The sequence below is a fragment of the Borostomias antarcticus genome, assembly GCF_949987555.1.
Source record: "Borostomias antarcticus genome assembly, chromosome: 2".
NCBI classification, from domain to species: Eukaryota; Metazoa; Chordata; class Actinopteri; order Stomiiformes; family Stomiidae; genus Borostomias; species Borostomias antarcticus.
Genome location: NC_140235.1, coordinates 26,135,624 through 26,151,193, shown reverse-complemented (window position 1 = coordinate 26,151,193; position 15,570 = coordinate 26,135,624). Strand labels below are relative to the sequence as shown.

The window sequence follows — 15,570 nt, the reverse complement described above, 5'->3', positions numbered from 1 at the left end:
GAAGAAGAGCAAGGTCAGGGGGGGCCAGGCGAGCAAGAGCTCCAAGTTCTCCGTCTTCGCCAAGATGCCCTCTTTCAGGAAGGGCAAGATCCTGAAAACCGGCAAGGGGGAGGGCTCGCCGAGGGACTCGCCCGATGGGGGCTCCGACCCCGCCTTCTACGGGTCCCTCGCCACCGACCCGGGTAGGGAGCCGGGGGGACAGAACGGGGACAACTCCGACGACGAGGTCTTCTTGAAGGGGGACGTCCTCGGCCAGTCGGTCCAGCGGGACTTCTCGGGACACGTCGCGACGGAAGTGGGAGACTACGGCTTTTACCCCTCGGTGCCGCGCACACGCCACGTCCGCCAGCTCTTCAATCAGACCTCTGGAGGAGGAGGAGGAGGAGGAGGAGGGGGGGAGGGCGACAGAGGTCCCCCGCCAGAGAGCGTCCACTTCGGGCAGGTACAGTCGGCCGACGGCCTGTTCTACAAGAGGAGCCGGAGCAACGACACCTTGAACCTCCGTCTGCGCTTCGCCCAAGCCCACAAGTCCCTGTCCAGCCTGTTCGAGCTGCGGCCCAACGTGGACAAGGAGAACGAGGAGCAGGTGGCGATCGCCGGCACGGGCGACCCCGGGAGAGCCAGGCAGCCGTGGAGGAGGCTGACGCGGGCCAAGGAGGCCGAGATACTGAGGCGGACCGTGTCGGTGCCGGACGAGCAGAGAGGCGGGGCGCGCGAGCAGAACCAGGGGGACGGCACGTCCTGCCCGACCCGCGACCGCCGCAGCGTTCCCGGGTCGCCCTCCGCCCCCAGGGTCCAGTGTCACACCGACCCCATCTCCAAGCGGTGGGGCCCGCAGGACGGCGGGGAGGACGCCCCCCAGGGGTGCAAGTCCGAGGGCCAGAGGAGGAGAGGGCCGCCCAACGGGCTGTCCATCTCGTTGGCGGACTCCGGCCCCCACTCGTCGGACGACTCCGAGGCCCCGGCGCCGAACGACGCCGGCCCGCTGTCGCCGATGAGCCCCGCCTCCTTAGCGGCCCTGGCCAATCAGCTCTCCCCCTCCTTGCCCAGGTCCCCGGTGACGTCTGAGGGCTCCGTGGACACACCGGTCAAGCCCATGAGCCCCAAACCCAACAGCCCCAGACCGGCCGCCCAGCGCAGGGCCTTCCGCTGCCCCAACTCGGCCCGCGCCAGCGCCCTGTCCCTCATCCTCCTGGGCCAGTCGGCCAGCGTGGAGGGTCTCACCGACCCCCCGGAGAAGCCCAAGACCCTGAAGCCCAGAGCAGGCCCCCTGGGGTCCTCGTCCCTCAGCCCGCTGGACGTGGGGGACAGCGGGACGGACAGCCAATCGCAGATCAGCCTGCTCACCTCCATGTCCATCAATGAGTTCGAGGTAAGACAGAACAGCCTCATTGTCCCACAATGCCACTCTGTAATCTGAAATATGGAGTGCTATGAGATAATACTGTATGCCTTACTTGTTATTTAACTGACTTTCTCACTAGCTTTTGTAATTCATGAATTTACATGTGTGAGACGAAATGATACCGACTGCCTGGTTACCCAGTTCAAAACAATGTCGAACAGTAAGGAAACCCCGAAGAGTTGTTTATTTTCTTGGCAAACCCGTTCACAACTAGACATCCATATTGTAATTCAAGATAATACCCTTGTCTGATTATTGTAAATCAAGATAATACCCTTGTCTGATTATTGTAAATCAAGATAATGCCCTTGTCTGATTATTGTAAATCAAGATAATGCCCTTGTCTGATTGACGCGCGAGTAGGCTGTTTTGAAAGAGAACACTGGCACGACAAATTCTTTGCGGGTGCTCTGTTAAAACTTTTTGTCCTCGGTTATGACAGAATGGCCGGCCTGTGTGCTCGTCGAACATCATTATAAATCCGGGTGATGAAAGAGGCCTTGTTTAGCCCTCAATCAAGACGCTGGGGGGGGGGACGCCAGCGCCATGGGAAAAGTGTTTACCCTCTCTTTCACTGCCCCCCTGTCCAGTCCACCCCCCGAGCAGAATATAAATAACAGCTAATCCATCCTCTCTCTCTCTAGGCTGGACCCCACTGTGTGTGTGTGCGCGTGCGTGTGTGTGTGTATGTGTGCGTGCGTGTGTGTGCGCGCGCATGCATGTGTGTGTGATTGTGTGTCCGTGTCTATATGTGGGGAGACAGAACAAGACCCTATTTATCTCCCAGCCCTCCTCTCGTTCTGTCCCTGCCAGAGAAAAAAAAAAAGATGTCTAAAGAGGAGTAGGAGGAGTGAACAAGCCAAGTCAGCTCTTTCTCTCCCAAGCCCGGCTGTCACTGGCGTGGTAGATTTCCATTCTATGAGTTAACAGTCTCCTCTCGTTCTCTCCCCCTTGCCAGCCTTGGAAACGACCCAGATTTAACGCAGCAAGTGCAGGGAAACCTCATGGCTAGCTCCTCCTAGTGGCAGCACCGGTCACCTCCCCCATGGACAGTCAGGACGAGCTAACGGCTCCTCGGATGTGAGCTCAGTGAGCTCTGTATATACGGGGCTTAGTCCAAAGCGGGACTTAGTCCAGTAACTGAAAATACCAGTCAGGTGTGTCTCACAGGAATGACGCAAACCAAGGTGACTTTGCCAGTGATTTTGTCCACCTGTTAGGGCTACAACATAGGTGTCGACGCTCCGTGAGAATAATGCTTGACTATGAACCGGCAGAAAACAAAACTGTGACTCAAATGACGGCCTGCAATAATGTCACCGATACTGTATTATGATACTCATTTAAAATACTATGTCACTGCATATTTGCCCAAATTTAGGGAAAATACTTTTGAGTTAAGTAGACTCTCTTAATAACCAGTTAAATATGCACTCACAAGGCCACACAAGATGGCGGTAGACCAACCGGCCAATCGGGAGCAAAGAGGACGCCGGACCCGAAGACTCATGGGACGGCCCCTATAGGAGCCGTGCCGCCCGGTCCGGCCCAGCGGACCCTCAGGGCGGGGGGAGAGACGCGGCGGCGGTTCTGCTCGGACGACCTGTGGGTCGAGGAGGAGAAGAGACGCGTGCGGAAGCGGGCCAGGGTGGCGAGGGGCAGTCTGGGCCAGCTGGACACGCCCTTACCAGAGGAGCCGGAGAAAGTAAGACCGCCCGAACCGAAGCTGCCAACCAAAGAGCCTACGAGGAGGGGGGGGTCTCCTGTCAAATCCCCCCTCCTCCTCCTCCTCTTCCTCCTCTTCCTCTTCCAGATGCTGTTTCTTCCCCTCGTCTCCTCTGCCAGCTGTCCTCGCGCTGGATTGCTGGGTTTCTGTTCTCTTTTGTTCCGTGGTCGTTTCATCTTTTTGGACGTCCTCTGCGTTCCTCTCTCTTGTGTGCCGCTGTCTATCACTTCCTGCTGTCGGACCGAACCAGCATGCACTCTCAGCTCACTCTTCTCATGGAAAACATTTGCATCAGGCCCACTTCATCAATGGCTTAGACGTAATCATACTGAAGGGTCTATGCGTTTTACTTGTGTAGTAACAGTGTTTGGAATAGATCCTTTTTTTTGTTTGTTGTTGTTTTAAGTGGGCCTCACTCAATCCCCAGCCTTGATTTCCCACGCTTCCCCCGCAGGCCCGTGCTGGAGTCTCCCTCTCAACCATGGAGGCGTTCTCTGGGATGCCCCTCAAGGCCCACTGCTTCTCCCAGAGCACCCCCATCGGCCTGGACTGCCTGGGCTGGAGACGGCGTATGTCCTACAGCTGTGAGTACCCCCTCTGGTTCTCTCGCGCTCTCGATGGCTGGGTTTCAATATTCACACATGGCTTCCTCTGATACCGTCAATGGCTGGGTTTCAATGTTCACACACGGTTTCCTCTGATATCGTCAATGTCTGGGTTTCAATGTTCACACACGGCTTCCTCTGATACCGTCAATGGCTGGGTTTCAATGTTCACACACGGCTTCCTCTGATATCGTCAATGGCTGGGTTTCAATGTTCACACACGGCTTCCTCTGATACCGTCAATGGCTGGGTTTCAATGTTCACACACGGCTTCCTTTTCTAAGGTTGAATTACAGCGTGCTGTGGTTTCGATTTCTACTGTGAATACCACTATGATCTAGGGTAAAGTGTGTTTCCTATATTGGTGGTAACTTAACGTATTGATGAGTGGTTTTGAAGTGGAGCAATGATTCAACTTTTCAAGATCACGCAGCTGTTGGACGAAAGGTCCAGATTGACGAAGATTGACAAAATTGAATTATTTTGGCGGCGAACAGTAGTCGCAGATTGATTTGTTGAGATAACAGTCTGTACATGGTGGATCTGTGTGTTTTCATTCCTATGCATCAGACCATGGAGCAGATGCTTAAAGTCGTGTTCTCAACAAATCCTGGATTATCCCTTCAACATCATCCAAGCAACATCTTGTGCGAAAACATCTTAATTGTTTTTACACTCTGGGCCAATTATGTTTCGATCCGGGCAGAGCAACAGCGTTGTAGTTCTCTACTTTTACCAGCAGGGTGCAGCACATTCTCTTCACCTTGATGCCGTAGTCCATTCAGGGCTCATAGAAATGCATGGCCGCACACAAACACTTCCCGCTGGTTAAAAGCCATCATTTTCAAACCCTAATGTTGTGGTAGCAATATAGAGTCAACTGTGTCTCGGCAGTGATTACTCCTGGCGAGGAATGCTCAGTCAGGCCTTTGTGCCTCGAGGTGGTGCTCTAACTGGAGTTTTTTTCCCCCTCAATTCTTATCTGGTCGCTGTTTATGTGGCTGTCACTTAGAGAAAGAACACACAGTGCTCTAGCAGAGAGCGTAAGACGGGCTGTTTCCTCTGTTGTTCATAGAGGCCTGGAGGGGCTGAGGGCCAGAGAAAGGTTTAGCTGAACATCATCAGGAATTTATTAACATTGCATTCAAGTTGTTTTTCCAGGGCAGTTTGATGAAGGTTTATCTCGGTGCTGTGGTCCTCTCTCGTTAGTGTGAGTGTCTCTGGGGGTGTTGAGTGAGAGGTCACTGAACCCGTTTTATGTCCCTAGAGTATAGATGTGGTGACTGGCCTGGACTGGACATAAGGGTAGTGCTGAAATGATATTACTCCAATTGCATGACCTGTGCCATGGCTTTTTTTATTTTATTGGTATAGGCGTGTTTACACACACACACACACACACACACGCACGCACGCATGCACACACACACACACACACAGACATGGACACACATCGCATGCGCACATGCACACACACACACACACACACACACACACACACACACACACACAGACATGGACACACAGACATGGACACACATCGCATGCACACATGCACGTACACACACACACACACACACACACACACACACAGACGGACGGGCGGTGGCAGATTGTGTACTCCCAGAGTGAGGTCAGGGCTCTTGCGCCAGATGTCTGTCTGTGTAACTCGATTCATTTGAGTTAATTGAATTGAAAGATGAATCAAGAGACAAGTGTAATGGCCGCCTCCCCTGCCTTTGTTGTGGAATAGAAGACACCGATTACCAAGCTAACTACATCCTCACCTCTCCACATCATTTACATTCCTGTTTAACAGAGCTGGATAATTCATCTCACCTCTTGCAACAATATTCTGTTATAATTCATTTCATGTCATTTTACCTTCTTTGAGGTCAGTGTCGTTAACATAATGAGAGAGACCCGGTCTAAAAGAGCGATGGAGTATCAGCAGGACTGCCAGCGCCAGAGAGCTGGAAGGGCTTTGGACTGCCGCAAAGCCTGAACAGTCTCCCAGAGAACCTGTTTGTCTGTCTCTGTCCGGTACGATTATGCCGAGGACGGGATTATGTATGAAGTAGACATTCGGCAGGTTGCGTTGCTCAGGACCCAAGGCGTTGCAGTGTTGAGTGTTGTGATACAGTATTTTGCCCATTTCCCCATTCATTCTCCATAGTGGATTTTAATCACTGATATTTGATAGATAGATAGATAGATAGATAGATAGATAGATAGATAGATAGATAGATAGATAGATAGATGGATAGATAGATACTGTAGATAAATAGACAGACAGACAGACAGACAGACAGACAGACAGACAGACAGATAGATAGATAGATAGATAGATAGATAGATAGATAGATAGATAGATAGATAGATAGATAGATAGATCCATCCATCCACAAGGTTTGTTCTTATCAACATGGCGCCTCTCGAGGGGGCACTGATAGATGTACAGTACTGTTTTTTGATGGTGTAAGCACAAAAAATGCTTGTGCTTTCTGCAGTCTTTTGGTGTGTCTAGAATGCATATCCCTCACAGGGCATAAATCGTCCCACTCATCTGAACTTTTGCAGGCGTGTGTGTGTGCGTGTGCGTGTGTGTGTGTCTCCAATATCATAGCTGAGTGCCTCGGCCCGGCTGTTCTCATCAATTCTGCAGGCCTTATCTTTTACATGTGTCTCGGTGGCATTTCCAGTTGCCCGATCCACAGCAGTATCTGGCCTCATCGCGTGGTATGATCCAGCACAACGCGCTAGCTTTGATTAGCCTCAACATGCTATCGCTGTTCCCTTTTAACCAGTCGAATGTGAATGTGAAGATTATAATATTTGCCGTGACGTCTGGCAATTTAGGCTCTGGGTGTAAACGCTTTATTGACATGAAAAGTCTTCATTGTCGACGGCATTTGTGACCACAGCCAGTCAAAATATTGTGATGTCATGAGATTTCGTACGATTTCTTTATCTACCATACTGGTGTCGGAAGCGAACACTGAGATCATCTTTCATGTCGCTGTGTTGACGGCAGTATGGATTTAGTCTCTGCACATCGTTCACAATGTTGAGAGAGGCTTTTGTCATCCTACGGAAACAGACTCTTCATTTAGCAGCTGACTTGGCTGCGCTTATTGGCATCAGTGGCCCTCTTTCTGAAAGAGCTCTCACATAAGTCTCTGTGTGTGTGTGTGTGTGTGTGTGTGTGTGTGTGTGTGTGTGTGTGTGTGTGTGTGTGTGTGTGTGTGTGTGTGTGTGTGTGTGAGAGAGAGAGAGAGAATTGTTGATAGTTTCTGTCATAATGTCATTGCTGTATTATTCTAGTGCTGATTTCTTGCTGGTGTTGTCAGTTGTGCTCAGCTTCTTTTTCTGTCTGTGTGCGTGTGTGTGTATTTGTGTGTGTCTGTGTGTATTTGTGTGTGTTTGTGTGTATTTGTGTGTGTGTGTGTTTTTGTGTGTATTTGTGTGTGTTTGTGTGTATTTGTGTGTGTTTGTGTGTGTGTGCGTGTGTGTGTATTTGAGTGTGTTTGTGTGTATTTGTGTGTGTTTGTGTGTATTTGTGTGTGTTTGTGTGTGTATGTGTGTGTGTGTATTTGTGTGTGTTTGTGTGTATTTGTGTCTGTTTGTGTGTATTTGTGTGTGTTTGTGTGTATTTGTGTGTGTTTGTGTGTGTGTGTTTGTGTGTGTGTGTGCGTGTGTGTATTTGTGTGTGTTTGTGTGTATTTGTGTGTGTTTGTGTGTGTATGTGCGTGTGTTTAATTCTTGCTAAACCTTTGCAGATGAGGTTCTCCATAGCAGGAATGTCTGGAATCTTCTCTTGTGTGTTTGTTTCCCTGTGTGGATACTTGTGGGTCCCTTGAGTAAAACTCTGGAAAGAAGCACAGGGAAAATTGGAAACAAAACGTTTATATAACTTTTACTTAACTTTGAAACATAGTCTGTATTTTAAGACAGACAGACAGTGTATCATGTTGATCCAACGTGACAGGGGATGTTATCTGACTATCTGACGTTTGTTTACATCTTGCAAAATCATATCAGTTAGATTAGAAAAACCGCAGCTATGCATGTATGTCTGTGTGTGCTGTTTACACACTGTAGTACTGCATAGAGCAGTATCTGTCTTTTTAATGGACTGTACAGTAGATCTCTATTTCTACTGTACATCTCTCTCTCTCTCTCTCTCTCTCTCTCTTTCTCTCTGTAATGTATCTCTCTCTCTTCTCTCTCTCGGGGCATTAGGTAGGGGTGTGTGTGTGTGTGACTGCTTAAGCTGATCCCTATCGCCCTGGGCTGTCAGAAGCAGGAAATCACATCCCCATTCTCTCCTCTCCTCTCCTCTCCTCTCCTCTCCTCTCCTCTCCTCTCCTCTCCTCTCCTCTCCTCTCCTCTCCTTTCCTCTCTTCTCTTTTCTTCTCTTCTCCTCTTCTCCTTTCCTTTCCTCTATTCTCTTTTCTTCTCCTCTCCTCTCTTCTCCTCTCGTCTCCTCTCCTCTTCTTCCTACAGGTAAAAAAGCACAATCTTTAGCCTGGACTGTCAGCTCTCAGGAGCCCTTCTTTAACAATACACACACACACACACACGCAATATACTGTACTGTATACAAACACACACATATGAATATACAGTGAATACATACATACTGTATACAACTTCACACACACACACACGCACCTGCAAGCACACACCCCGACGCACACTACTACATGGCGACAGCGGCGGTGCTTTAGAAACAGCAGGCGAGGGGAAGCAGGGGGGTGCAGGGGGGGGGGGGGGGGGGGGCGATGACGGCAGAGTGGACAAGGGTCTGTTTTCAGTCCCCCCCCCCTACTGAATGACACTGCACCATTAGTGGAGCCATCAACGCCCCCCCCCCCCCTCTCTCCCCCCCCAGGGAGGGTTAGGGCAACGACACGGCTCAGCCATGGAGCCCCCCTAGAGGAGCCCCACATCTCAGTTTTGGAGCCGTATGCACGGCGTGTGTCTGTATGTCTGTGTGTTTGAGGGAGCGAGTGCCCGGCTATGCGAGCGAGCGAGAGCGATAGGGAGAGAGAGAGCGAGAGAGAGAGAGAGAGAGAGGGGAGGGAGCGTTAGAGAGAGGGAGGGGAGAGAGAGAGGGAGAGAGAGAGAGGGAGGGAGCGACTCAGGCAGCGTTAGAGAGAGAGAGGGAGAGAGAGAGAGGTAGAGAGAGAGAGAGAGAGGGAGAGAGAGAGGGGAGGGAGCGACTCAGGCAGTGTTAGAGAGAGAGAGAGAGAGAGAGGGAGGCGCCCTGCATCCTGCAAGAGCCGAGCAGAGAGCGGAGCGGAGACACGCCGAGCCAGTCACAGGGCTGACCGCCACCGCCGCCAGAGAATCCAGGTAGAGAGAGAGAGAGAGAGAGACCAGCCCGCGGACGCCACACAGGCTCCAGCCCACCTCTCTGCCTCCCCCGTGCCCAGCCTCCTGGACCAGGACCAGAACCCTCCCGGACCAGGGCCGCTGACCGACCCAGCTGATTCCCAGGCTTCTGCTGCCCCGCTCGGGAGAAGCCACCAGGGTTAGGGAAGGGGGGGGGGGGCCGGGGGGGGTGACACCGCCAGGCTCGGCCCAGTGGGGGGGGGACAGGGAGACCAGGGTCGCCCTCATGCGGACCCAGCAGGGCTCAGAGGGGGCCGCACCACCCCTGCCGGGGGGCAGCTGCGGCAGCAGCGGCAGCGGGAGCTCGGGACTCTCTCCTGGCTCCGACTCGGACAGCGGGACCCCTATAGGAGGAGGAGGAGGAGGAGGAGTGGATGAGGTGCTGGGGTGTGGAGGAGGAGGAGGAGGAGGAGGAGGAGGAGGAGGAGGAGGAGGAGGAGGAGGGGTGTGTGGAGGAGGAGGGAGCCTGGGGGGCACTCTCAGGGGGGTCCTGTCACACTACTGGAGCCTGGAGAGTCTGCACTCTACCACAGGTAAGGGGGGGGTCACACACACACACACACACACACACACACACACACACAGATGCATTCACACCATCCAGTGAGAAGATGGCTTTGGGGCGGCTAGTGTGCTTTTTGGAGAGAATTAGTTAGACGGAGAGAGTTGTTTGTCAGTGTGTGTGTGTGTGTGTGTGTGGCGGGGGGGGAGGGAGGGAGCAGTGGTGTTGTTTGTGTCTGAATCAATCTGTTTGGGTAGGCTTGCTATTATTGGATTCCTGGTCCCGCGCTGTCACTCTGGGCTTAATACACCGAACACAATGTCACCGTTGCATTAGCCACCGCATTGCTCAGCAAGTCAGCCACATCGAAATCGGAGCTAAATCTCTGTGTCTTTGCATGCTGATTTCCACAGCTGCATTTTCCACAGACTGCCCCTCCTCTGTGTGGTTTGTGTGCGTGCGTTGGCTGCATGAGTCATTTTGTATCTCTTGGCATTGTTGGTATTGTTATGGTATCATTAGTGTGTCAGGGGAGCCTGTCGCCCGCGGGGGTGAGAGGAGTATCAGGTTTTGGCCGGACTGTGGCTACACCTCATCCCGCCCCCTGGAGAGAGGATGAGGTACTGTAGTGTGTTTTCCTGCTGGAAGATGCTAAGCGGGGTGTTGTCATCCGCTGAGACGGTGTATGGCCACGCGTGCTGCTCATGTAGTCCGCATAGTGTGCGCGTGTGTGTGTGTGTGTGAGCATGCGTGTGTGTGTGTGTGAGCGTGCGTGCGTGTGTGTGTGTGAACGTGCGTGCGTGTGTGTGTGAGCGTGCGTGTGTGTGTGATCCTGCGCTCGGTATAATCCTTGTAAAGCATGTTTTTTTTCCCCCCTGACCACCACTAGTACCTGTTCGATTTTTTTCAGCTGTTGTTGTCTGAGCGAAGGCACCAGACCATGATGTGTAATGAGTCAGAGAGAGAGAGAGAGAGAGAGAGGGAGGGAGGGAGGGAGGGAGGGAGGGAGAGAGAGAGAGAGGGAGAGAGAGAGAGAGAAAGGGAGGGAGAGAGAGAGAGAGAGGGAGGGAGGGAGGGAGGGAGGGAGATAGGGAGAGAGAGAGAGAGGGAGGGAGAGAGAGAGATAGAGAGAGAGGGAGTGAGGGAGGGAGATAAAGAGAGAGAGGGAGGGAGGGAGGGAGGGAGGGAGGGAGGGAGGGAGGGAGAGAGACGGCCTGTTAGCTGCGGGTTTAAACGGCAGGCCGCGTCCGTGAGCGACGGTCATCATGAAAGCCAGTGGAGGAGAAGCAGCTCGTAGCGCCGCCGTTCGCCACATCAGAGCCATGTTCGATCCTGATCACGTCGCTGCGCAACGACTTTCCAATCAGCGGCGTCACGGTTAACGGCCACGGCGGGCCGGATTTGGCGTTCGATAGCGGGCTAGTGGGAAAGGTTGCGTGTGTGTGTGTGTGGGGAGGGGGGGGGTCTTGTCTAGTGTAGGGGGAGGGGAGTCTCGGAGAGTGTTGGCATGGTGATACAGTAGGGAGAAAAAGTGTGCGTTGCTACGCACGTTCATGTACACATAATGTACACAACCCTCGCCGGCATACGCACGCAGGCACACACACACACACACACACACACACACACACACAGTACTGTACACTCTGTACCCACCACCAGTACTTCCATTCCCCTAGAGAGCCCCATAACCCAGAACTGTAAACTCGTCCTTACAATGACTTTACAAGCTAGTCTCTCCTCCTATGGAGGCGTGCCTCATCTAGGTTACAGCACACAGCGTATAGCTCTTCCAGAAGAGGTGTGTTTGCCAGAGACACCGCGGTGTTGCTGGTAACATTTCACGGCCGTATCGATTTTGCTGCTCGCCCCTTTGACCTCAGAGAGGGTTCAGGTGAAAGGTCATGGATGAACCAGGAAGTTGTGGGTGGAAAGGATGCCTGCCGTCTGCTAGAGTGTTATGTATCGCCTTTGTCCTTGGGGTGGAAGAGACAGAGGAGAGCTGAGGCAAGGGAGAGAGGAGTCCAAAACCCACGGGAATGGATTGGAAGAGACGTTTAATCTGATCTGGGGTTTTGTTTTAGGGGGAGGGGGGTGAGGCGCTGAAAGCGTGCTCCATTTAGAGAGGGCGCTCTGTCAGGAGGAGGTCTGACAACCCCTCCCAAACACTGAACCCCTGGGGGCCAGCACTGTCCCATCAACCAAGCACACACGCACGTACACACACACACACACACATTGCTCTCTCTCACACACACATTCTCACATGCCGCCTGGAGCGACAACATCATCATCATCATCATCTTCGTTCCTGGCTCTCAGACCTCTGAGCTGCGTTTCACTCACTGAGACTCCACCATCATACAGGGTGACAGGAAGGCATGCCATAGGGCAAGGGTTAGGGCTAGGGTTAGGGCGAGGGCTAGGGTTAGGGTTAGGGTTAGGGCTAGGGTTATACTGTAGGCTCTCTCCTCCGCTGAGGCGCTGACGCCTCTCAGACACAGCTTTGTCACGATCCGTGGTTTAGGATTACAGGCGTCGGGGCGCCATTGTGGCGTCTGCAACTGTCGCCTGATGCTGACAAGTGAGGTTCTCGTGGAGGATGAGTAATTTGTTACCAGTATGTGTATTGTGTGTGTGTGTGTGTGTGTGTGTGTGTGTGTGTGTGTGTGTGTGTGTGTGTGTGTGTGTGAGCGTGCATGCACGTGTATGCCACTGTGTGTGTGTGTGTGTGTGTGTGTGTGTGTGTGTGTGTGTGGCTGCAACTGTGCCCGAGCCTTTGTGGGTATGGGGAAAAGCCAGGCCAGTCAGCCAATGGCAAGTGACCTCAAGTCCACTCTGGCGGTCGTCTCTCACTGAGGAAGAAAGGAAGGAAACAATAGAGAGAGAGAGAGAGAGAGAGAGAGAGAGGGAGAGAGAGAGAGAGAGAGAGAGAGGGAGAGAGAGGGAGAGAGAGGGAGAGAGAGAGAGGGAGAGAGAGAGAGAGAGAGGGACAGAGAGAGGGAGAGAGAGAGAGAGGTAGAGAGAGAGAGAGTCCGTCCAAAACAGAGGGAGAGGGACTCATTTGGGAAATAGGCCACCCTTGCACAACCGCACAGCCTTGGCCACCACCTTAGTGTCTCCTCATGTCCCCGACGGAGAGGACAGGGGACAAAACATTACCTTGTGTTCCTTGTCTTTGTGGTTAAACTTTCATGTCAACACAAATTCTCCCTTGAAAGATCGGATTCCGTTCGACGCGCTTCGGTCCGGCCGCATCGCTGCGCCGTCGACGTCGCTGGTTCTTTCAGACGATTTGATTGGTCAACATATTTGTTCGGGAGCAGCAGATGGTGATGCTGAAATGGCTCCAAGGACGCTGTTGTTCTTGCTTCGTGTCATTTCCTGTTTGGTCGGCGTCGTTCGTGCAAGATATTTTTTGTTCAGTTTGGTTTATGTCTCTTAAATGAGCAGCAGTGTGACAATGAAAACAGGCAATACCAAAATACACACAACACTAACACACTGTACATTATTATCAGGGATTGATGTGAAAACCAGTTGCACTGGGCTCTCAAAATATAACAGCCCTTACTGTCCTTATACTGGGAGAGAAAAATCGTTTTGCCCCGAAGTTATGACACTTCCTGCAGCGAAAACATACGACCCAGACGGTCTGTGACATTGGTAGGCTGTTGTCGTTTGTGAGAGTGTGGTTCACCACGCCTTGCGTCTGAGATGGCTGTGATGTAATTGATGTGATCTATAGATGGCTCTTCCCTGCAGTGGTCTGGGAACACACACACACGCAGGCACAGGCACACGGGCACTTACACTCTCTCACACACACACACACACACACACACACACACACCCCGGAGTGTCAAATGGAGTGAATTTGGAGGCACCAGGAACAATTAAGCAGCTAAATGGGATTATGAAAGGCCTGAAGCACTCGATTAGGTCATGTCACAGTGCCGCGGGATGGGCCATAAAGAGACACTGCTATCCAGGCTTTTGTTTGGGGAATGTTTTCCAATGATGTCATCATGGGCCTACGGAAGTGGGAGATTTTCTCCGAATCGATAAAGCCAATTATGATTGATTAAACAATAACCAGGGGCCGGTAATATTGGTACAGTGGTCATGTTCTCCAAATGGAACCAAGTGATCTGTATCTCTCTAGCATCAATCCAATTCCAATTCAAAAGGATTGCTCACTATATGACAGTGTGATATATATGTCTCTTTCTATCACTAGCCCCGCCTTTCCCTAATCTGTCAGGGGGGGGGGGGGGGGGGAAATTGTGTTTTATTGCTTCCAACGTGCGCCCAGTAACACCCAGCTGCGGGTGGGATAACTAGGTTAATCGTCCATATTGTTTTATGGTTTACGGCCCCCTCGACTTGCACCGGGCTAATTGTTTTCCATTATCACGTAGTTCGCCGTTGGAATCACGGGCCTTGTTTCAACACCGCTGTGTTATTTCCCCCTCTCCGCTGTTCGCTCAACCCTCTGGCATCCTCCAAGTGGAATCTTCTAGATTGTTTACAGACTACGGACCTCCGTGAATCCAATAAAGTGACTAAGGCTGGAGTAAGACACTTCATTTTACAGACAATATGTAACCGGCTACCCCCTGTCTGCCTCGGCAGCGTTTGGCACCGGCTCAAGTATGCGGAAAGCTCAAATGATTTCCCTTTGTCTTTGGAAAGGAAGGAAGAAGAATGTTTTCAGCGTCTCATCCCTCGCTGGTCTGGAGGGGTTGGGATTCTTTGTCCTTAAATAGACATCCTTCCATCATCCTGCAGCCGCCAGCTAGAACTAAACCAGGAATGCTCTCCGGGTTGAACTGAGACTAAAACAAGTCTCATCCTCTGACGCTGCAGGATGAGGAGTTGAGGGCAGTGGGGTCAGAGGAGTTGAGGGGCAGCGGGGTCAGAGGAGTTGAGGGGCAGCGGGGTCAGAGGAGTTGAGGGGCAGCGGGGTCAGAGGAGTTGAGGGGCAGCGGGGTCAGAGGAGTTGCAGGGCAGCGGGGTCAGAGGAGTTGAGGGGCAGCGGGGTCAGAGGAGTTGAGGGGCAGCGGGGTCAGAGGAGTTGAGGGGCAGCGGGGTCAGAGGAGTTGAGGGGCAGCGGGGTCAGAGGAGTTGAGGGGCAGCGGGGTCAGAGAGTTGAAGGGCAGCGGGGTCAGAGGAGTTGAGGGGCAGCGGGGGTCAGAGGAGTTGAGGGGCAGCGGGGTCAGAGGAGTTGAGGGGCAGCGGGGTCAGAGGAGTTGAGGGGCAGCGGGGTCAGAGGAGTTGAGGGGCAGCGGGGTCAGAGGAGTTGAGGGGCAGCGGGGTCAGAGGAGTTGAGGGGCAGCGGGGTCAGAGGGGTTGAGGGGCAGCGGGGTCAGAGGGGTTGAGGGGCAGCGGGGTCAGAGGGTTGAGGAGCAGCGGGGTCAGAGGAGTTGCAGGGCAGCGGGGTCAGAGGAGTTGAGGGGCAGCGGGGTCAGAGGAGTTGAGGGGCAGCGGGGTCAGAGGAGTTGAGGGGCAGCGGGGTCAGAGGGGTTGAGGGGCAGCGGGGTCAGAGGGGTTGAGGGGCAGCGGGGGTCAGAGGGGTTGAGGGGCAGCGGGGTCAGAGGAGTTGAGGGGCAGCGGGGTCAGAGGAGTTGAGGGGCAGCGGGGTCAGAGGGGTTGAGGGGCAGCGGGGTCAGAGGAGTTGAGGGGCAGCGGGGTCAGAGGGGTTGAGGGGCAGCGGGGTCAGAGGGGTTGAGGGGCAGCGGGGGTCAGAGGAGTTGAGGGGCAGCGGGTCAGAGGGTTGAGGGGGGGCGGGGGAGCGGGGTGACTGAGTTTGAGGGCCGATGAGGCGGAGGTTCCTGCTGTAGCCGGGGAGAGTGAGAGGAAACTGCGGTCACCGCTCTGTAGCCAGTCAATTACAGGCCGACACGAGTGACAGGCCTTCCTCCTCCTCCTCCTC

At 53.1% G+C, this 15,570-nt stretch overlaps 1 protein-coding gene across 1 annotated transcript in view; it reads left to right on the top strand.

Moving 5' to 3' along the window:
- Nucleotides 1–457: 457 nt before the first annotated feature.
- arhgef4 (Rho guanine nucleotide exchange factor (GEF) 4) overlaps nucleotides 458–15,570 on the top strand; it is a 46,168-nt gene continuing 31,055 nt past the window's right edge. Inside the window, exons 1-3 of the mRNA XM_084449409.1 lie at nucleotides 458–1,372; nucleotides 2,847–3,110; nucleotides 3,586–3,715. Of these exons, the coding sequence (XP_084305535.1) occupies nucleotides 995–1,372; nucleotides 2,847–3,110; nucleotides 3,586–3,715 (772 nt within the window). The 5' untranslated portion in view covers nucleotides 458–994. The remainder of the gene's footprint in view (nucleotides 1,373–2,846; nucleotides 3,111–3,585; nucleotides 3,716–15,570) is intronic.